Raw genomic sequence first — 23,138 nt, forward strand, 5'->3', positions numbered from 1 at the left:
AAAACTCTTGATGATAAGTAACTTAATTTGACACAGTTGTTCACACCATTTTGTTTCTATGTTTATTGTATATTCCAGTCCCGCTGGATTTCTGTAACTTTTACACATATAGATTTATTTGTTGTTTGAGTTAATTGTGTGGGAGCAAAAGCTACATAACATGGTATTCAGAAGTGATTTTGCATTATGTCAATACTGTATTTGGTTATATGTGCTTTCGAGGGGCTGTTTTTATTTTTGTTCTGCTTTTACACTGATCAGAGAAATTATGTGCCAATGATAGATATTTTGTAAGTTCACACCGACTATAAATTCAGTAAGTTAGTAATATTACCACATATATTACCATATTCTGACTGAAATGTTTTAAGTTCTATGATAAATTACATTCTTTACTGTGGTAAATAGAGTATAGAGTCGCTAACTTACTGAACCTACTATATATATTTTTGTCACTCAGAGATGAACAAAATGTGTATCAACACATAACTACATAATTTCTCCCTATCTCTCTCTCTCTCTCTCTATTTCTCTCTTCTCTCCGTGTGTGTCTTCACATGGGGGACATGAATATGAATTCTTACATTATTTCTCGCCATTTTCATTGTGCTTTCCATTTTTTATGTTTTGTTTGCAGGTTCATTAGTGTTCAATCAACACTATATTTAGGGGAATGTTAAATCTAAGTTAGAGAAAATGTGATCAAAAATAAGCTCGGAAATGAAGAGAAAATGGATTGAGTTCAGTACAACAAAAAGGTAATGGCTGTGTAACAATCAAATAGTTAGCATTCATTTTGTCATCGCTGCAATGATCATCGGTATGATTATTTCTCTCACTTTGTTGATGAATTTGTTTAAACTTATTTTCTTATACCGTTTCGATTTCAATTTATTCCTTTAAATTTTCTAGGAGCTGATTCTTAAAACTGATACATTTTTTTTGGGGTGCATTTGCTCCATCTAATTTGTAATGAAAATTTCATCGCATTCAAGCGTCAAATATCCATTATTCGATATGCTAATATGGTCACATAGAATTGTATATTTTTCCGTTTTGTTTTTAAATCTCATTATCACTATATTTTATTATATATCTATTACATAATATTACTGGTGGATTTTATCCCAAACCATATCGGGAGAAAAACTATATGATTTATTTCAAAGATGTGTGTTAATCTTTACCGTTTATCCATGAAAAGTAGAAACAGATTTGCCGAAAACTCGTTTTCGACAGGTAGGAGTTGGAATTGTTGAATTTGTTAAAATTCGTGTAGGTGTTAATTTTTTCCTTTCTAAATTTATATTTAAATCCGTCAGAGGTTTGTGATTGAAAATTTGTATCCATCACATACATATGTCCATCAGTTCTGTTCATATATAGCAAAGAAATGTTTAATGCGAACAAGAACGAAAAGGAGATAAACATATCTGATAATCTTTACTAGATTTTCGAAATATATTACTTATACATTGTAATTTTAATCGGATTTTCATTTAATCCAATAGGATTTTTATGCTAAATAATACCAAAAGATTAATAATTAATCCTTTCTATTTTACAGAGTATATAAACGTATTGCAATGGAAATGAAATTTAGTTGAGTCACCTGGTACGAGGAAATTTGTGATTATGAAAAAGTGAGTTTTATCAGTTTAAAGAGTAGAAAATTCGGCATCAATTGATGGTTACCATTATGATGATTGATGACCATTAGACAGAGCGATTATTGTTTTGTTTCGGTGAGTCTGAATATCGATCGCTACGATGTTTGGCAATCTTCAATCGACGTGGGAATGTTTTTTTTTTTTTTAAATTTGATACTACCCTCTTTTTCTTTTCCACAAAAATTAAAATACCCTAATTTAAACAAAAGGAAATAAGAACGAACGAACAAAATGTTGTGGGTTTCTTCACTTACTATAATTCATTTGCTGGAAGATACTATTTATATTGTATATTTGATTTAGATTTTGGACAAAAACTCAAAATGAATTCGCCTCTAATAAGCTCATTCTTTACCTATCAATTTTTGCCTAAATTTTATTCTCTCCTCAGATTCGGTTTTTGAGAACGTATAGGTTTATTCACTTTTTTTCACCTCAAATAACAATGATAACGAATTCAATTTTAACACAAAAACAAAAACATGCTCATTATATTCACTTGGTTGAGTTTTGTCATTTTTGTTTTCTTTGTCGAAATGGTCTGCAACCCTTACGAATACATATTTATTCAACTTTAGTAAATTGTTCCTAATATTGATTCTCTTTTTGCTAATCGAATTCTAGTATCTTGTTTTTTTTTTTTTTTTTTTTAAATATCTTCAATTATTGTTGCTTTCTTAAAATATACAAATATTCAATTTTTGAATTTTTCGCCCCATGAGTAAGAAGGAAGAAAAAAAAAAAAACAACGTAATCCAATCATGTTATCTGACTTCATCTCAACAACAAATCGACCACATTTATTATTTAAATAAAAGTTTGACATACATTTCGAAGTTTAATGTATATACCTATTTGTTAAACCGAAATACAAAAAAAAAATCGCATTGAAAACGGTATGACAATGTTCATTGCGTGTTGAGATTGCAATTTGATTATTATTGTGATAGCTCTGTGGAACTCTTCTGCACCATATACTTCAAAATCATGATTTTTGTGCGGGCAAATTATGAGGCATTTCTATGAATTTTCTATGAACAAAGCGCCGAACAACAAAGAGTTTTCGAAAACACTTTTATATTCGAATGTGATAGTTGGTTGATTGCCATTTGTATACGAAACACTCGACTCATCAACTTTTCGAATTTTTTTTACATATATGCCAGTCGAAACGTTACCGCTGTGTTCCACCATTTCGATACGGAAATGCAAACTCGTGTTGTGTGTTATTTCCTGGGAATTTGAGCCGAACCGTAAGTAAGTTTTGCTTCAAATATGTTCACCAATATACATATCGATGCCTTGCGTTTTATCACGAAGCATGAGAGAATTTGTTCAATTGAACAGTATATGGCATAAAATCATATTGGTAACAATGGTCCTAAGAGCTTGTTTTTTTCATCAACAAGTTCCAATCACCATGTACTGTACGCGTTACTCACAGCATATTGTTCAATATGCCCGGTTCTGTTTCTTTTCTCTTCTTCTAATATACGTGTCATTGTGTGTAAATTTTTGTAACTCATCGCAATATATACCCTGTTTTATGTCATAACTTGCACATTCGAAATATATGAGCATAACACATTTGACATCCAATTTATGGCTTTGTTTCTTCTCTCACGGTTCATTGGGAGATTCAAAATTCGAAAGTGGTCTGAATTGGCAATGCCAATTTGGTAAATTCACCATCGAGTTATACACACTCTATTACATCCCATAAAGTATAAATGTTTGCAATTGAATATATTTTGTTTCTGTTGTTGTTATTATCGCTGCTGCTGATGTTGTTGATGTTGATGTTGATGTTGATGTTGTTTCTGCTGCTGTTGTTGCTACTAATGTCGCTATGTGTTGTGTATATAATTCGCTCGGTCAGTTTTTGTTTTCATCATTTGGTCCATGAGTTTTTAGAATTGTGGTCAAATTTATTATTTGTGAGAAAAGATGCTTGATGTATTGTTGATGGCTCTCCTGGCGAATTTGTGCAAAAATACGCATCAAAAATGCTTTGACGGGGTAAATTCATTTGACAATCGACGATGATTCATGAATGATGTTTGATTTGGTGTGGCACAGACACCATGCAAAACATTGGTTTATCCAATTTTCAGTTGAGTTTTTGTTTTATTCGACTACAATATTGAGTTTGAATTGTATGATGCTGGAATCTTTGCATTAAGTTTAGATGGAGTGACTTTCAATGAATGACTTGCCAGGATATTCATTTTGCAGAACTGCAGCAAAATGCTAATTGGCAATCAAAAACTATTTTGGATTTTCAGGAGGTAGTTTTGAACAAATAAAATTGAAATAAAAATCGAAAAAAGTGCAATTGTAATTTGAAATAGTGTAAAATTAAATTTATTTCAACGTAAAATTGTTTTAACAAAACTTTAAGCTTTATTCAGGTGTACCTTACTTAGAAGAAAAAATCAAACCAAAACAACAACATTTACAGAAGTCACACGCAACAGAATAGTTGGGCACCCTACGTTATGCATCATGAGATACAAATAAGATAGCCCGCTTACTACGTTGCATGTGTCTGATCATAAATAAGGCTACGATCGAAACAAAAAATAATAATAATAATATAATAAAATTAATAAAATAATATAATAATGATAATAAAACGACTAAAACATTAAAACTTTTGCATTTGAATCAAACACTGCAATTCCTTCTCCTTTAAATTTGCGACTTGTATGCAAACCATCATACAAATAATTATTTTATAATCAAAAAGTTTTTGGTATATTTTTGCATCATTTTCAATTTCACTTATTTAAAATATATAATTTGTGTGCATTTTTTTTGATTCAAGTATACGGGTCCTGCCCATGAACCATCTTAACTAAAATGTGTTTTACCTCTTTGTGTGTGTGTATGCTTGTGTTTTGTTTGCAGATTAAATTTTACATTTTGAACAGGTTTAAATGCGATGTATTTCGTGTATATTCTGAAGATTCATGAACTGTTTTGAATGTATCTGCTAACTCAAATGGTAATACTCTTTGCCATTTCCGCTTAATACAACCTAGTGGCGCATCGTCCCTGTGAAAATGGAAATAAAATAGAAAAAACAAACAAACACATTTGAATCAAAGATTTTAGAAGCTGGCGAGAAAATGGACAAATTTGAAAGGTGGACGATGGTGTTCAAATCTTACCTGAGTTACATGTTGTAAGTACCTCAACAGGAAGCGAGCCTCTCCTACGCGAAAGTAGTAAGTCTAAATCAGAACGATTTTTCGTTGTTTCACTTCGTTTGAAACGATACCAGGGTGAACTGGAACTACTTGGCTCCGTTTCTGACACAATGGAACACAAGATCTCAGCCCCTCCAGATGACCGTCGTCGCAATGATTTTTTCCGATTCTTCGATTTACCATTATGGCAGCTATTCCGATTTGAAGCCACGACGAGATTGTCACCTGGAACTGAACTACGCCGTTGATTTGCCGCCAGAGAAGACGCTTGTGGAAGATTCTGTTCAACGAATGACGCTACAATGATAATGAAAGTGGTATTTAGTGCATTACTTAGATTTATGGGCAAAAAAATTAATAAATTAATAGGAATTGATGAACGAATCTCTTACTATTTTTGAGACTATCAGAGGGCATCGACCCGCGGCGCATAAATTTGTCACATGTTTTGAAAACGAGAGATGTTGCATCATCTTGTACGGTTTTCGGAGGAAGTGCAACGGCGACTGGAGCGGATCCACGACGACGATTTAAATTCTTTTTTGAAAAGCTCGGATCCAAATTCTCTTTTTGGCCGGGTACAATGGATAGTTTGGCCATTTTACATCCCTTGTCCGCTATATTTTGTTCCTTCTCACGTTTGAAACTGTCTTTTTTACTTATGCCTAAAACACCACGATTATCTTCAGTCTGTGATTCGGACGATGATGAACGGCTTTCGACTAACGTCTCTGGATATGTGCTGATATCACCAGTTGCTGACATGTAGCGAGCTCTTTGATAGCCGTACGGCTGCAGTGGCGGAAATGTTTGCTGCCGCACCAAATGCTTCGATGTATTAGCTGCTCCGGTGACAGTAGTGCTCGATACACAGCCTACACCGTGCATCACGCGATTCAGGTGATCGGCACAGGCGCTGTTGCTCATTGTCGCAATGCTCAAGTCCGGAACGAGTGTTTCAGCACTCAGCGGGCGCTCGCGATCAGGTACACTATTATCGGATGATTTATTGCGAGGTGCACTATCACTGTCCGACGACAGCAGTGAAAAAGAGTCAGCGTCCAATTTCGCTTCAAGCTCTTCACGTATGGCGTCACGGGACAATAAATCCTTGGTGGGCAAAATAATTTTGGGTGGGTTCAATGGCATTGATAGCCGTCGGTCATACTTGGATGGTGCGTTAGGTACTTGTAGAGAGCTCCTACGTGGCATTCTAACTTTGTCGGGCAGTAGAACCTCTGAGCTGTCGGATAAGTCAACCGCTATATCTTCTTCGTTTACCCCGTCAGCGTGTGCGTCATGTACAGATTCATCTTCTTCCAACACCTCGGCGTCAGACATTTCGGTTCGAGTCTCCTCGGCCAGTTCAGCCGCAACCCGTTTCTCCCACTGTACTTGATTGTATTTCAGAAAGTACATCATCTTCGTGGATAGTTTCGAACCTAGAAACCTATGCCACTCGTCAAACAGTGGTGTCACAACAAATTTAAAAAATCCCACTTGTATCTTCGGAACCGACGTTGAGTAACGATCGCACAGCGAAGTTACTGGTAAATTCAACTGACGTTCATAGTCGCCCTGACGGAAGAACTCTTCGCACACCTTTTGACTCCATTTTTTGCTTATATCCCATGGTCGACACGGGTTCGAAATGTCGGCACATTTAAGCGCGATTTGTAAAATAAAGTGCCTATCGTCCTGTTTTCGCATATCTAACGTTTCTTTGGTGAGATAGTCCCGGAATTTCGTGAGAAATTCTTGTTGTCTGGTAATATCAGTTGCTAAAATCAGAGAGCTTATTTGTTTTTCCAACTGCGGCCGAATACTGTGAATCTGCTCAGCGACACCGCTTTCCAGCAAACAGCCTACGGCCGAGCGCCAGTGATGATTCTCCAAAACCGATGTGTTCTCATACAGTGCAGCCAAATGATTTGACGTAGCGATCAAAAATGGTTGATTCACACCTGGATGATCCAAATCGTGCGTCACGGCTCCAATTAGCGACGCCATAATTTCGACTGGTTCGAGGTGCTCCATGATTTTGGTCTCTTGAAGAAAACAATGCATAGCTTGCGTAACGTCTGTTGCGTGTATTGAATTGTGATACGGATTCGTGCTGTGGTAGCCTTCTTCAATCAATGTAAATAATTTCCATAATCTAACTACGTCTAACTTGAAGTGGTCCAAAAGGCCATACCAATGAAACAAATGAACACATAAAACTGGCAGTGAACGACCTGTAATATTGAAACATTCGGATTTTTGTATATCACTCGCAATCGATGTCAGTATGTACCATATGTACATATTCAATATTCATTCATCGTCAATTGAACCCGTGAGCATAAAAACGACTTATTAAACAATCACCGAACAAAACGATACAAGAAAAAACTACCAAACAAAACACACGTTAAAAACGTAACACAGCAGGACGGTACCGTTCAAAACGAAACTCCGCTGTGCTACACATTATCGCTGTGGTACGTTTTGTTCGGTAGTTTTTTCTTGTATCGTTTTGTTCGGCGATTTTTTAATAAGTCGTTTTTATGCTCACGGGTTCAATTGTGCAATGAACGCTCAACTTACCTCCAGTAACTGTTTCCAAAGTGAAAGCATTGAATTTCCAGTTGCTCACTTGATTAAGTATACACTGTACTTGACCGTGATGTATGTCGTCCAAGATGGCTGTGTCTTGCATTAGAGAGCGCGTCGTTAGCTTCTTGCGCCGTCTCTTGTGCATTGTGAGAAAACGGCCGGTGCATGCAAAGCGACGACGGGGATGCTCCAGCTTTTCATCTGCAACTAACGCTTCAATTAATGGTCGATCTCGGTCAGAGTCTGACATTCGAAATCGTTGGACTTGCGATGATGTTGCTGGAAAAACAAAAGGTACAAGTCAGAAATGGACGCGGTAGTGTAATGTTACGAATAAATACATACGTTTTAATCGAATGTATATAGAACTGTCAGTAGTTTCCATTGTAGCTACATCTTGAGCCTAGTGATGTAGAAGAAGATTGAAAGCAAAGTTTTATCATTATATCTCATAGTTTTCATTTTCATTTTCATTTTCAGTTTCATTTTCATTTTCATTTTTATTTGTATTGGTCGATTTGCGCTTACAACTCAAAACTTTCCGTTTATTCAGAATTCACTTGACATCATCGTGTGTGTATTGTAGTGCATTTTTCAGTATTATTTCATTCTTGAACCAAATATCTATGTGATTTATTGTGATTTCGTGAAGCATTCTTCATAAATAATATAGGCATCATCAAGAAAAATACTTCTATAATCAAATTACAGTTGGTTATAGCTTAGCCTTGTTTCATACCATCATTTAATTAAACATGAAACACTTTTTCGTAATTTGCATTCAAAATTCGGAAAAAATATTTTGGGGGAACGTCTCTCTGTATTATCTAATTTATGGAAGAATGCAAACGAATTTCCAAATTTCATTGTTATAATAAGGAATGGGTTCTTCTTGCGTCATTTCTCTCTTCCCTTTTCTCTGCTTCCTCTCCCCCGCTCCCTAATAGACTATACAGATAGAAGAAACGTGCACGCAGGCAAACAAAAACATCTCCATCACTTTGCGCTCGTGAAATGATGAGCATTTACATTTATATAAAGGAAAAATGGGCACGAGAAATGCTAATCAAATGATGCAGATGTTTTTATGTGAATTTGAAGTTTTTGGTCGTTAACTAAGATACTTTCTCCGCTTGTTCAAAGCCAGATTATTTATTCTAATGGGAATTTTTCGGTGCTTCGACGAAGTCTTTGAAAGCGACTATGATTATAATTCAAGGATCGATAAATTGTTGAACAAAGCAAAATTGATGTAATTAGTAATACCAATAAATTCCTTTCAGGTTCTACATATCCATACCATTTCAGGAACTGTATGAAAAGTAAGTGAGAATATAAAAAAAATTGTTCCCGCATTCTACCACGTATCATTATTATCAATGCAAAAACAATACACTCTCTCAACAAACAGGTTCAAATTATACAAATCGCATATAACATCAATTTCCGTCGATATTTTAATTGTCGTAAAAAAATATTATATTCTAACCAGTTAGGAGAAGAATGGAACATGTGAAATGGTTATATTGCGCGTAGTAGACAATTTCTAGTGCAGCCGTCGCTAATTGGTCAGCAATAAAAAAAAATAATGGTCGGTCTTATTGTAATCAATGCATCATAATTTACTACTTTGTTTTACTTGTCTTGTAAAACTAGTATAATAATTAAGTGCAATCGATCAACTAGAATGATTTTTCAGATTTAAACTTAAATACGCCAAACAAATGGAATTAAAGAAGAAAGGATGCGAAAGGCGACACATTTAATCAATAAAATTCGATTCTTCTTTCTTCCAGAGGCAACTTATATCGATTTTTTGGGAGAATAAGTTTGTATCTCATCTTTGCATTCGTAAAAAAAAAATACATCGTTTCGCCAAACCTTAAGGTATTTAAAACCGGTATTTTGCTATCAAATACGCTCAACATTTAGCACTGCCGCACGTAACTAGTAGCAAAAAATGCTCTAGCAATATTGCTATTCATTTCTCTGAATATTTGAATATTTGAGACTATATTGCTGGAAGAAATTATCATTTTGAAAATTGAATATTCAAATCAACAAAACCAACATCATCTATTTCAATGTGCAAACCAATATGTGTTTTGACATTTTTTTTAAACTTACGATTAGTTCCGTGTTTTAGAAAAATCTATCGTAAACAACTGACAATTGCCCACAAGTCAATCTATTTCCATATATTTCATTTAATATTTCAATATTGAACAGAGCCTCAACGAGTAAGTCACAAGCGATGACACTAGGGTTATTGACACATAGAAAACCAATATTGATTTAAAAAAAAAAAATTGTCCAAATTGCACAATCAATGGAATGTCCGGCGTTTATGAAATTGAAATTTGAATGCAGGGAGGAAGTGTTCCAATTTCAAAGAAGTTCATGCAACTCAAATAGCACTGCATTGTTGAACAAATGTCATTGTTAACATGTTAGATTCGCAGATGCACGATATGTCTTCAGATATATTGAAATTATCTAGTCGAATGCATACAATATGTACAGATTCAATAGATGGTATGGCATGGTGTGGTATAAGTGCTTTAGAGGTAATTTTAAAATTATTCAAATTGAATATATGTTGATTGATTGTGTTTTGACTTTGAAGTGCATGCAAAACGCACTCTTCTCATCAATTAACATCGCTGTAAAGAGTCCGTCTATTCCCTTAAGCCAGTTGAAAGTAGAACCGTACATGTCTTGTCACATTTACATTTTGATGTGAAGTAAAACGTAAGTTGAACCAGGCAAAACTCAATTGTATAATTTATTATTCAGCTCAAGAACCGGCAACTGGCTGTGAGGACTATCAAAACTCATTTTGTATTCAATGAATGTAGCCTAAAGCGGTTATTCAGTTATCGACTACGGAATCCATAAATGTTGTGTTCAACCAAAAATTGCCCCAGCTACGAATGAAGCCACATTTGTGTGGAAGTTATTGCTATCTGTCCTTTGTTCAACACATTTTTTTTTTAAACTTAACATTACACACTACTATTGATGTTGGTTGTTATAGAACAAGCGAATAGATTTGCAGATACTTATAGAAACAACGATTCAATTTCGCACTACACATTTTACTTTCATCGTTTTAAGTAATGGCCCAAATTTAAATTAGCACCTCATTCTGTGAGTGGCCAAAAAAAGAGTAATTGTTATGTTATGTCAAAGCAGCTCAATTATTCAAGATCGTGGACATTCCTATTCATTTCATTCATTCCACATGCAGTGTATTTAATGTCGGCTCATTGATTTGAAGCAATTGCTATTTTTAAAATGACACTGTGGTTACACTAAAGTGTCAATATTTCTTTCTTGTTGATTCGAAAACAAAATGTTTTTCAGGTAATTTCCTTTCTTTCAACTGGTTTGCTAACGATGATTGATGTCCTCGGCTGCTATTCAAAGCTCAAATTCCTTTCAAACCTATTGAAATTTTCAAGCAAATATACAAATCAAGAATAAATCTCGTTTTGTTTAGAGTGGCCGAAATGGCATGGCAGTTTAAAGTGTTGACATATTTTGTTGTGGGCTTTCGCAAAATTGAGTGGAAATAGCAGTAATTCATTTCACAAAAAAAAATTCTACACAATTTTTTGAGCGTGAACAAAATAGTGGATTTCTACTTCTGGATGGGTGTTATATTAGCATTTCAAATAAATACGAAAATTTCATTAGTTCTTTTATTGAATGACCCTCGAATAGTTCACAACGGGTATTTTCTGATATAATTGTGCACATTTGTTCCGAATAGCGAAATTAAAATCATTAAGAAACTGGAAGTATTACAGAAATATGAATAAGCACGATTTGCTGTTGTGTATTGTGTTTGTTCTGTTAGAAAACGGGTGGTAGCGATTTTATTTTCTAATTCGTTATAATATAGGTGGAAAAAAACATCCATTCAGTATTAAGAAACTCGGGCTTGAGGAGACCTAAGACTAAAACATGAATAGCACAAATGTAAAATTTTCACATTTCTTCAAAAATCCAGCAAAAATGGATGGAAATAAACAGTTACTTTTAATAATCTGGTGAAGAAATATTCACTTCATGTAACAATAATAAATTCACTTACGTTCGTATCGAGGAGATCATTCATTGTTTGCAGTTTCAAATGAGATTTGAATAAATGTTTCATGGAGAGCACCTCATAAACTGTTGAATCGCAGAATTTTCCCTAATTTCCCATCAATTAATAAATCAAATAAATGATGAGCATATCAAATGTCTATGTAAGAAACTAAACGTACGTATTCTGCTCGTTTACGCATCAACAATAATTTTACAGCTATATATATGAATTTGTCCGCTTTTGCACGTCGTTAGTCTACGTTACTGAGCTTCAATTTTTCTATTTTGTTTTGTTTTTGTTTTTCATTCCGTTTGGTATAGCTAGAGCTGTTCCACTAGAGCAGCCCAAATTTAAGTCACTAAATGAGCCGAGCTAACATTTCACGTTATTATGAATTACTTTCATTTCATGAATGTCCACATTGGCTTGAAATTAATCTGCTCCATCAGATTTCATCAACAAACTTCACATATTCATATTCGCCCACTAGCAAAATATATTTTCCCGGTAATATTTTTAGAATACGTTTTTTTTTTCGCGAATTATTCTTTTTATGGATATGACAATAAAAAAAAAGCAACAACTAAAAATGCAATTGCACGTTATTTGTTTGAATTGACCACAAATTCGATGATATCTTTAATCGACTATGTTGTTGATGTTCACCAAAGAGCAAAAGAAAAAAAATGAACAACAGTGAATAAAAACGACTGACCGCACGATACAACAAGCACCTGATTGTTCTGTCAGAAAATGTGATTATGACTCGTTTAGGAGAATCGTTTGATGCAAAAGCAAGTCGACAGCGTAGTCAGTTGTTGTCGCTTTGGCAATTCAATTTTTACTGGAGAAAAAACTGCACACCAGAAGCGTGTTAAAGCCAAATCGATGATATTTGTTTATATTTATTTACTAGAATATCTCGTTCATGCGTTTGTACGAATCATGATGTGTGTAACACGCGAGTAATTGTATAACATAGAAAATTGAAAGAGCCACAGAAGCCAATGGCGATTTAAATACTGAGAATGTAAATTTTTGTTGTTGCCATTGTTATTGGGAATGATACACCTATAAGAGGCACTGTGAGTGTATAAAAACTGCAAGTTATTCAAGTGCTCTTTGGCTGTTGGACAACGACGCCATACGGAACGACCATTCATTCGTACGTTCGAATGCTTACAATCTCGGAACTTGCTATGCGCCTTTGCTTTTGTTCTTTTTTTTTATTTATCATGTTTAATAACGTTTAGCATACGCGCACACTGAGTACTAACGACTGAACTCAATATGTACGTGCCATGTCCAATGGAAAGAGAATGAGAACGAAACAGAAACAAAATCAAATAGCTCATCATTTTTGTTGAGTGGTTGAGTGTGCGTGTTTTCAACAGATAAATACAAAAGTATGAAATCAAATATTGATGTGTTCGAAGTGTTTAGTAGAAACGCTTTTCAATGGCACATTATGAATTCATTGAAAAATTTATTGCTTTTAACAAATTTAAGCAATACTCAATGAATCTGATTATAAATAAATAATGTTTATGGCAAACGTAATCCGCCCAACACATTGCTTCAATATCCATTATCGATGGCTGAAAAATTCACACCAATTCGATAATTAGAGTTGCAAACTACAATGATGATAATGTAGTATTAAGCGTTTTCAAATAATGCGAACATTCATAGATATCTGCATATTAAACAACTAAACAATATACCGTTTCTACGGTGTAAAACCACGCGTCTCATATGCAAAGTACAGACTGAAAGTGATGCACATAGCGGAAAGAACCCAGAACTGGTTTAGTGTGTTTGGGACATATAAAAAGTAAACAAAATTAATAAGCAATAAAACGTTTTTCTATTCACATGTTACTTCTACTATTTTGGTAACAATTACTGCGATCAATATTATGTCGAAACAGACATTCAACAAAAATCTCTTCGAACTCCCGAGATGGAATTCTTCCACAGTAAATTTCATTAATTTTCAACACATAGTGATCGAAGTATTATTGCACAATCAAAACTCTTTAAACGAATCATTTTTCATTTATATTTTGAAGATTATAGAATAGGAATTTCCTGTAAAAGTGAACGAAGGCAATTTGCATTGTCATCCTTGTCAAGTTTTGTTAATAGTACCGTTTTGAGAAGATTCGGCCAATATCACTTTAAAGCGTTAGCAATATCGTACAATGCTAATGCCAATAATAAACGTTTTATTTTGTAGGTGAAAATATAAAATGGCTTACTATCAGTCATCGACCACTGTGATCACTACAAACCAAGTGAGAAGAGGTTTGTTCCATGCATGTAAGACCATTTATTGATTTGTAATTCGTATGGCATCATGAATCGTTTCTTTTTATCGAATCTCCCCCAAACAAAAAATACGTCAAGTTCTATTATGGAGCGATACATGTAAAGAATCTAGTGTTGAAGTAGTTTGACTTCGGCGAATGCTTTGTGTCAAAGTTAACAATTAACTGATACGTAAGCTCAATAAAAGAAGCAAACAACAAAACGTAAAAAAAAAGAAGTATATAGCTAAATCAGGTTTCGAATACACGCTCACAACTTCTTTCAGGTATGCGTCAAATTGGCTCGCCCGAAAATCCACTTACATACAATACATACATGTACAAACCAGAAGAAGTGAAAGAAGAGAGAGGGAGAGGGAGAGGGAGAGAGAGAATGAGAGAAAATGGCATTCGATATATAGTCAAGTCAGCTGGCTATGAGCAAACGTTCAGTCTATAAATTAGGTACAAATAGCAATGCATACCAATATTCGTTCTCTGTTCTCTCTATGTGTTTTCAAGGAAGCAATTAAATGTGCAGATTAAATAAATTATTCTGAACGTATGTGCGTATTTTTCATTATGTATGAAATGAAAGGAAAAAAATAACCCAACAAATTATAAAACAATTCTCCCCTTAGCACATTTTTACATTCTCATTCACTTTTGTCGGTCTCTTTCTGTCGCGGCACTTCTTCACAATTTTCATATTCTGTACACACACACACACACACACACACACACACATATATATATATATATATATATATATTGTATCACATTGTATCGCATTTTCATTTTCTTTAATTTATTCCTCCACTTTGACGGAGTACGCGCGCAAATGTGAATACGCAAATTGACAGTATCATGCGTTAAATGCTGATAATGTATTCATATTTAAAGTGATTGTGAATATCGTTCGAGCATATGTCAACGAATACGGGAAGCAAATTGCTGGATTTATTGGCAACTGAAAGAATAAAGATGCTAAATAGCACAGCGAGTTTCCAATAATGATGGATCAAGATCGCTTAATAAACAAAGAAAAACGACACACAGCCCTCTAGGCGAGGGACACTCAAAATAGTCATCGTACATATATTGAACGGGCACTATCGACGCGTTCATTTGTGTGAGTGCGATTGTGTAAACGACAATGTTCGTGTTCAATATGTGTACGATGACAGCTTTAGAGGCGTCTTGGCGTCTTACGTCAAACCTTTCCCATGTATTTGTATACGAAGAAAGCGACCTTGGATGGATCGATATCGAACTTGCAATGAATACCTCAATATGTGCTGTCGCCTAAGAAGGTTGCGTCCACAAGCAGACGTGTGCAAGGTCAAAAATTCTAGGCGCCCCCCCCCCCCCCCCCCCCCCCCCGCGTTTGGAAATCGATTCTATTTGTGTTACGCTTATCCATAAGTGGTTTAACTTTAGTCATTTTTATTCCCGATCACTCATTTGTATGTCAGTTTATTTATGCGGAACTAAACTTGGAAATTTTAAATGTAAATTTTTCTATTTCAAAAATACATTTCTACTTAACGTGCACCACACGATGGACACATATTATATTAGGGCTATGGACTAGGTGGATAAGCATATATTCCAATGTTCAAAAAGTTCTTCAAAATACTTTAAAAAAAGGTACTGGAAGTTCTGTGAAAATGTTAGCTCTTGTTAGCAACAGACTTATGCAGGAAGATTTAGCGAAAAACTTTGACGAAAAACACGTTTGTGATAAATAGTAAACGACCACCAAACACATATGAGGCTGTGAGAATGAAAATGGCAATACAGGAATAAACATTCTGAAGCGCATCAAGAAAAAAAAATTCGCAAAAGTGAATCATGAGTTCTGAATACGCAAAAGTGAAACATGAACCTCCTATGCTGCCCATGTAAATTCATGTTTCACTTTTGCATATTCAGAACTCATGATTCATTTTTGCGAATTTTTTTTCTTGATGCGTTTCAGAATGTTTATTCCTGTATTGTCATTTTCATTCTCACAGCCTCATACATAAATCCAGTTTTACTTTTCCAGCCTCTTTCACTTTCTCTCATTTGCTTGGTTTACCGCAACTTGTCCATCAAAAAGTTCCTATAAGTAAATTTGACGCAAATAAAGTGAAGAAAAACTGAAAAGTTATTCTTTTCATGTAAAAGTTGTTAATAGTAGTTTTTTTTTTCTGTTCACTAAATGAAGGAGCAAAAAAAGGCGGAACATTTTCATTTTTATCCCTCCGTTTGAGATATATGAATAACTTGTACGTTTGCATTTTAATATCATATCGATATTTCAATATTTTCCATGAATTAAGACGAACATGTTATCAGTTATGAATTGAGTAGCAGACCGAATTAGCCGATTAGAACAGGCGGTGTATGTCAACTGAAATTGAATGTTCTTTCACTTGAGCCATTCTTCTCTATTATATGCTTGCACAAAAATGTCTATTAGCATAGTTATTGAAAAACTTGAGTATGATGCAAAGTTTTGCATTCAGAGAATGAAGCTCCAACCTTTATCAAAATATTCTATGAACATTTTCCATTTATTGCAAACGTCAGGGCTTCATAAGCCAAGTTGCATTTTCAAGTGAGGGACTTTTAATTTATTCAAGGGACGGTATGGTGCATTGATAATAGAAAACGGTGAAGGCTGTCAAAGCAATCTGCATAATTTAATATGGTACGTAACAATTTCAGCAAATATACACAAGAACATTTTTTTTGTTCAATTAGATCTTCGTGATTTAGAAGCTTGATTGATAATTATTGACATTCAAGACGCATGATTCGACTGAAGAGCTGACTACATCAAAAGCATCCCATGAACGATTCAAAATCCGGCCTATAGCTGACTTTTGTCTTTTGTCATGCTGAGCATAAGCTTATTTCAAAACATACAGCGCATAATACACCGTAGCTATTATCTAAATCTTTCAAAAAATCTAAGCTGATGGTTTAATCTAGTACATCTGTGCTTGGAATACATAGTAGTAACGTGAATATCTATCGTGAAAAATTGAAAATTATCTAAATGAGCTAATTAAATAACTTTCTCCAACCGTGTCTTTTTCCATTATCAAATCTATATTATCTGACTATTTGAAAAACAATGAACAAAAACTTAAAGTCAAAACATGAAGAAGTTGTTAAATATAGGTACATTGGTGCCTCTCGATACATGAAATACAAATGAAAGCACAGTTGAAAAAGCATTGTCACAACTAGCATCCAATTTCGTTAGTACATTTTCCATCTCGAAGTCGATGATTTAAAGTTAAACAAAGGCAAAGTTCTCGGGTAAAATCATGTTTTAACCCTACATTCCCTCTTTCGTACATAAAGCATTTACGATGGACAATGTTGTTGTTATTTCGGTAAAAATAATTGAACCCAATTCCGTTCAACTAGCGCACGTTAGGAGACACTTAATTAAATTAAAAACTTTTATTTATCGTCAAAACCAAGCAGTAGAAGCGTTGTGACTGTTTTCGGCATGTTGGCATCGAAAAACGCAAACACACTCTCTCACCAATAAACGAAACATGCACGTATAATGTCGCCATTATTTTTATTCGCTTTACTGGTGCAATGATATAAACATGCCCAGTGAAAACCGAAATTCGAAAAACGGCGACGAGTGACGCGAAAAATAGACCTAATATCCAAAATTTCGTAATTGATTGACCAAATAATAGTGGAAGCTTTGTAATTAATTATAATTGTTGTTCTGGAATCATGTGTGAATATTCGACAAAATGTATAGTGGCAATTAATTGATAACTGTGGCGCGATCATTGCATGCGGCCAGAAGTTCGTTGTGTTATCCCCAAACAGAATTTCATGAAAGCTCACATTTTGACGTAAAATGTATACTATTTTCCAAAACAATGGTAGATTTTAAATTAAAGAGAAAAAAATTCTGTATCAGTTAATAGTGTTCATATAACGAAGCAATCGATATTCACACTTCCCGAAAGAAAGAGCAGAACCGACACTTCTCTCCAACACAACACAACACAATGGACTCATTTGTTACTGTGGCTTGGTGCTGCATTTGTTTACTTTGGTTCCGTTATGAGAATGTATTGAGTTTTTTTTTTATCAACACCACTTTAATATGAATTTTATCACGAAGTGAAATTTGGCGCGTTGAGAAGCGTTGTCACAACCACAAATGCCGAACGGATTTGTGTGCGTGCGGTATTTTTGTCAACATGAACAAAATGTGTCAAATTGATGCCGGTTGCACATTCATATTGATCTGAGCATTTGAAAAGACAAGTCAATCGTTGTGAATATTGTTCGTTTTATAGTGATTGTTTGTTTTCCTTTTTGTTCAAATTAAGTAATTTAGTCAATGTTTTTAGGTAGAAAATAAGAATTTAATAAGATAAAATTTCCTCATTTTGTTTTTTTTCGTTTGGTGTTTAGACGTGAATCTCATTCGTTCGTATATCGTTAATTGTACACAACACGGTTGACACTCTAATGGGATAGTGCAACGGGATAGTGCAACAAACAAAGGTATTGTGAAATACTTTTGGCTTCAAACAATAGCTGTAGTGATATTGTAGTGGGCAGAAAAAGGATAGGGCTGAATGCTATTCGTGGCGATAGGCCGAAACTGCGAAAAATTGAAAATGGTCAGCAAAAGGAGGAGAAAGCATATTTTGCCGTCAAGTTGGACGCCGCTAGTATTGTTCGACCGAAATATCGTGATCGTGTTCTGACATGGTTCGCAAAAACCAGCATAAAATGCACCGACATATCTGAATTGGTGTCGCTTTTGTTCATCAACAATGTCAGAGCTGCCACTGAACAGGCCATCATCAGCGGCAATTGGACATTCTTTGACACAGGCGATGGAATGTACATCATCGAAAATTGTTTCTTTGCTGTGTTGCGGGACTACAAGGAAGACGATTTGATTATGGATTTTCGTGCTTGGTTTCGAGATCGTGTTGAGAATCAGGACACTGAGAATCGCTTCCCATGGCCAAACAATGGATACTTTGGGAATTTGATGAAATATTTGTACCAACAATATGTGAAAACAAATCTCGATACAAATGCACAGAAACGATTGCGTTATTTTTTTAGATTGAAAGCATTCAGACAGAACTGTACTAACCGCGCTAATGGCGCAACAGATGAATACGACGAACGAGATGTTGAAAATGCAGTGAAATGGGCAATCAAACGATATGATGCAACAAGAGGTGATGCAAATCGCTTGGCCAAATGAGATCGATTGCTGTTTTATGTTCGAGAGATTCGCGGACCAGCTGACGATGTAATCTCCAAATTCACTAAAGCCAAAACATGGTTCGCATCATTGCTAATGCTCATGCAATCAGAAATCGAAACGCATCTCAATTGGTTAAAACCACGACGAAATCGTGCAAGTCATTACGCGTGATCAAAATGATTGGCTTGATGGAATGAAGCTACCAGAGAAAATTGTGGTGACAAAGAGCAAGCGGAAGTAACGATCGGATCGAAGAGAAATGCGACAACCAGCAGTGCAAAATCCAAATCAAGCCCGTGGTTTTGTGTCTAAGGTGATTTGCTACCATAAAAACTGGCAACAAAACGCGGCAAACGGTATGAATGACAATGTTGAAAAGCGCAGAGGTGTTATCAATAATGGCGGAGGTATCATCGAGTACACAGATGAATTTGTGCCCTAAGACCCTGTTGACGAATCTCCAGTACTGAAGACTTTTTGCTAACGTGACATTTCGGCTGCTAAATTGATCTTGTACAGAGGTATGTTATTCATTGAATTGAAATTGAAGCAATAGTAATGTGTGTGTGTGTTTTTTCACATTGCGAACTCTTTGGATATCAGCTGCATGATGCGTTCGCTCGTCAACAACTCGTGTATCCATTCGTGTAACAACTCCTTGGTTTTGAGTCAACTTCAACAATCATCAATATCGATAGAGCCGCAATTTGTGTTTTATTCTTCAAAAGAATTTATCTAACAGTATGTTAGTTGCTAGTTGGTTGAGGTCTTAGTCTCCCAGACATCATCGATACCAGATATCGTTGGCTATCTATAGAAGTAAAGTAATAAGTAAATTTGACTTAGCGTATTCTATCCGTATGCTTTGCATGTGGTTCACGCTAAAAATATGCCTTAAATATACCTTCGAATCTGTATTAAACTATGTATGAAATAAGCGTAAGCGTGAAAATGGTATAAACGTAGCGTGTGCAGGGAATACACGCGGTATATTTGTAGTGTAGTTTTTTTTTTATTGAGAAGTAGGTAATAAAGTAATAAGAATTACATTTTTTTACTTCAATATGGCTATCTATAGTCTATATAGATATAGGTAGAGTACATTGGAGTGATTTTTCATTGTAAGTATTCATTTATGCATTCATATCACTGCATAACTATTGGCATTCAACAATGGATTTTACGACAGTTCCTTTTGCTTCGGGAAGTGTTATGTTGTGTGAACACCACTAATTGATACAGAACTTTTTCCTCTTTAATTTAAAATCTTTCATTTCTCTTTTTCAGGTTATGAAAAACACCCTGTATAGTGTAATCCGTCAGTACCTTGTACTTGCATTAGCGCAATAAATATTTCAACTTCAAATGTGAATTCAAATCGATGAATTCATGTAAAAAATTTCGTTGTTTTCTGCGTTGAACATGAATTTTTTATATGATTGTCATATGAGTATGAAATAAAAACTCCTCGAAAATATTTAATTGCTCCCATCTCTGCCGTCCGGATACAATGCAGCAATGGGAAAATAACACGTAAAGCAAGCAAAATCCGCAAATGTGTACACTTTTTATATGAAATCTCTGAGGCATTTATATAAACGACGCGTTAAATAAGTAACGACTCTTTTCATGCGAATAAGATGTAAAATTTATATTATAATTTGGCCTCAGAGAATTTTCAGGCTGGGTTATTTTTTTGTACAACAATATATATATATATATTTTATCGCTGCTACTTACTGTTTTTTTTACAGTAAAATAACTGTGCCGAGACAAATTCATCTGTAACCTCTTGTTTGTTTGTTTGTTTTTGTAAAACGAGTGATGTTTACGACAGTTGTATGAAATGTACCTACGCATTGGCATACATTTGAATGTGAATTAATGACGATGAGATATATTTCATGTTTTAACGCCAATACAGCATTATTAACACATAAATGCGAATCAATCACTCGTTCAGTCGTACATTTTTCGACCCCATGGAAAACCCAACTATGCAATCTGTGTAATCGAGATAAGATGGTCAAGCAAGCTTTGAAGCACATTTTATATATTTCGTATGTGAATTTTCACGCTTTTCATTCTACTTTCCACATAGCTTTCCACTCAAATGTCCCAAGCATACAGATTACATATCAACTTTTTACCGCTGATGACGCCACCTAGATTTTCTCTATACAGTAGATACGTTTTTACTGTTCGCATATCGTATTGCAATAAAAAGTTTTGAATGAACAATATTTAGCCAGTGCTAGTTTGGTGGTGTAAAAAATGAAATTATAATTTGCACATTTTTATCGGCCAAGATTGATTCAATTGAATTGAACTACAATTTCAAAATGATTGATATTGAACTGAATCAAGTTAATTTCGTACTCGACAACCCGAATTTTGTTCATCTTCAATCCTTTTTAGCTTTCAGCATGTGAAAACAAATTTATCGAAATATTATTATTTGTTATTTTCCTTTTTCTTCAATCATTCCCTTTAGACTCATCCCACTTTGTCAACAAGGATAGTAGATCTGTTATATTATACTTGCATTAACTTGTTCGATTTGTTGGCACTAATTATTATTCATGCAGCTATTAATAGAATATCGAAATAGATATTGTAAATAGAGTGAAAGTGTTGAGAAATGTTTGAACCGAGTACGAAAATAGGAGACTTTGCATTACACGCAATGTAATCAATATGAATCGACTTAGTTATATAATATGCGTGTGTTGACGACTCCGTTTTATATGTTGATTTTTAAAAAGAATTGCGAGGAATGAAGACCAATGTGTCAGTCCATTTTCTGAGTAATGTACATTTGTACATGAAAAGCTGAGATAGTAGAATACCTTTAGCTTTCGTTTATTTTCATTTGGTTTTGTACGGCACAAATACATAAGTCATTTCTCACGAAATGTATACAAACTGAAGCATATTAAAAATAAATTATGTTTGATGATGTCAACAGTAAGCTAATACGATTCAAATCGGCAAGTATTCTGCAAAGCCCTACCGGTTTTCACCACTTTTCACCACTTTTTCAACTATGTGTAAATATGTTCAATGAATGTGGTAAAAATAGTGTGAAAATATGGACGAATTACACGGTAAATTTTTTTTTGTAAATCAGTGAGTTTTGTTCACTCTGTTTGGTCTATTACAGGATCTAAGAAAAAGAGGATTTTTTCATTTCACTTTTCATGCAAATTGAGCATGAAACTCAATAGAATTTGAAAGCAATTGTGTTCCCCTTTGTAAAGCTCCCAATTTTAAATTGAGAATTGTTAGCAAATCAAGTACACAAACTCATGAACTCTAATCCATGGGCGAGATTGATGGAAGAGTTTGTTTGTTATCACAACAAAGTAAAATACGATTTTGCGATGAATTCGTTTAATAGCATAAGTGTTATATTCTTAAGTGTCATCAAACTCACTCATCACAATTGATTACATTTGTTTGGTTTCATTTGCTGAAGTATGCGGCGGAAGGAGCGCAACTGTCAAATGCCTGATGCGAACCATTTATTTTCATCGACTTGTTTTGAGAGTATATTTGTTGCCAAACATTCCCATACATCTTTCATGATCCCGGGTAATGTTCAGAAATGAGCCAACCAAATTCGTACAGCAGAAAAAAGGCGGAAGCACCCAATCAAGGTACCATCAAGGTATGCATTCAAATATTAATCATTGAATATATTGAAAGCGAATTTGTCAATGTTATTAAATTTGACATGAATTGAAACTAGCAAAAAAAAGGCGAATCGCGTTCAGAATCAGCATCCAGATCAGAAACGGCCACTAGTGCATATGTAGAAAAGTTCATTGTATATTGCAGCGGTCGATAAGGAACAAAATGTTTTATCCAAGAATAATCAGAAGCTCAAATCCGAGAAGAAAAGATATGGTTTGTCTGTAAAATAATAGTCTTGGGTAAATATGAGTGCTAAAACATGGCAATTTGAGATTGTTCCGTCCGTATGCA

The 23,138-nt window shown here is 34.7% G+C and overlaps 1 protein-coding gene across 10 annotated transcripts in view; it reads right to left on the bottom strand.

The window, feature by feature from the left end:
- Positions 1–4,317: 4,317 nt before the first annotated feature.
- LOC129575581 (dual 3',5'-cyclic-AMP and -GMP phosphodiesterase 11-like) overlaps positions 4,318–23,138 on the bottom strand; it is a 64,358-nt gene continuing 45,537 nt past the window's right edge. For 8 of the 10 annotated variants that reach the window (XM_055459397.1, XM_055459396.1, XM_055459398.1 and 5 more), the window contains 5 exons: positions 7,826–7,883; positions 7,472–7,759; positions 5,275–7,119; positions 4,844–5,179; positions 4,318–4,727 (listed from right to left, as the gene is read on the bottom strand). In XM_055459397.1, the coding sequence (XP_055315372.1) occupies positions 4,711–4,727; positions 4,844–5,179; positions 5,275–7,119; positions 7,472–7,759; positions 7,826–7,883 (2,544 nt within the window). In that variant the 3' untranslated portion in view covers positions 4,318–4,710. Of the gene's footprint in view, positions 4,728–4,843; positions 5,180–5,274; positions 7,120–7,471; positions 7,760–7,825; positions 7,884–8,008; positions 9,938–11,579; positions 11,682–11,754; positions 12,596–23,138 lie in introns of those variants that run through there. The other 2 variants (XM_055459402.1, XM_055459406.1) reach the window with 2 other exon arrangements.

This window comes from Sitodiplosis mosellana, unplaced genomic scaffold, assembly GCF_009176505.1.
Source record: "Sitodiplosis mosellana isolate CC-2019 unplaced genomic scaffold, AAFC_SMos_1.0 Smas_scaffold_6167, whole genome shotgun sequence".
Classification (NCBI taxonomy): Eukaryota; Metazoa; Arthropoda; class Insecta; order Diptera; family Cecidomyiidae; genus Sitodiplosis; species Sitodiplosis mosellana.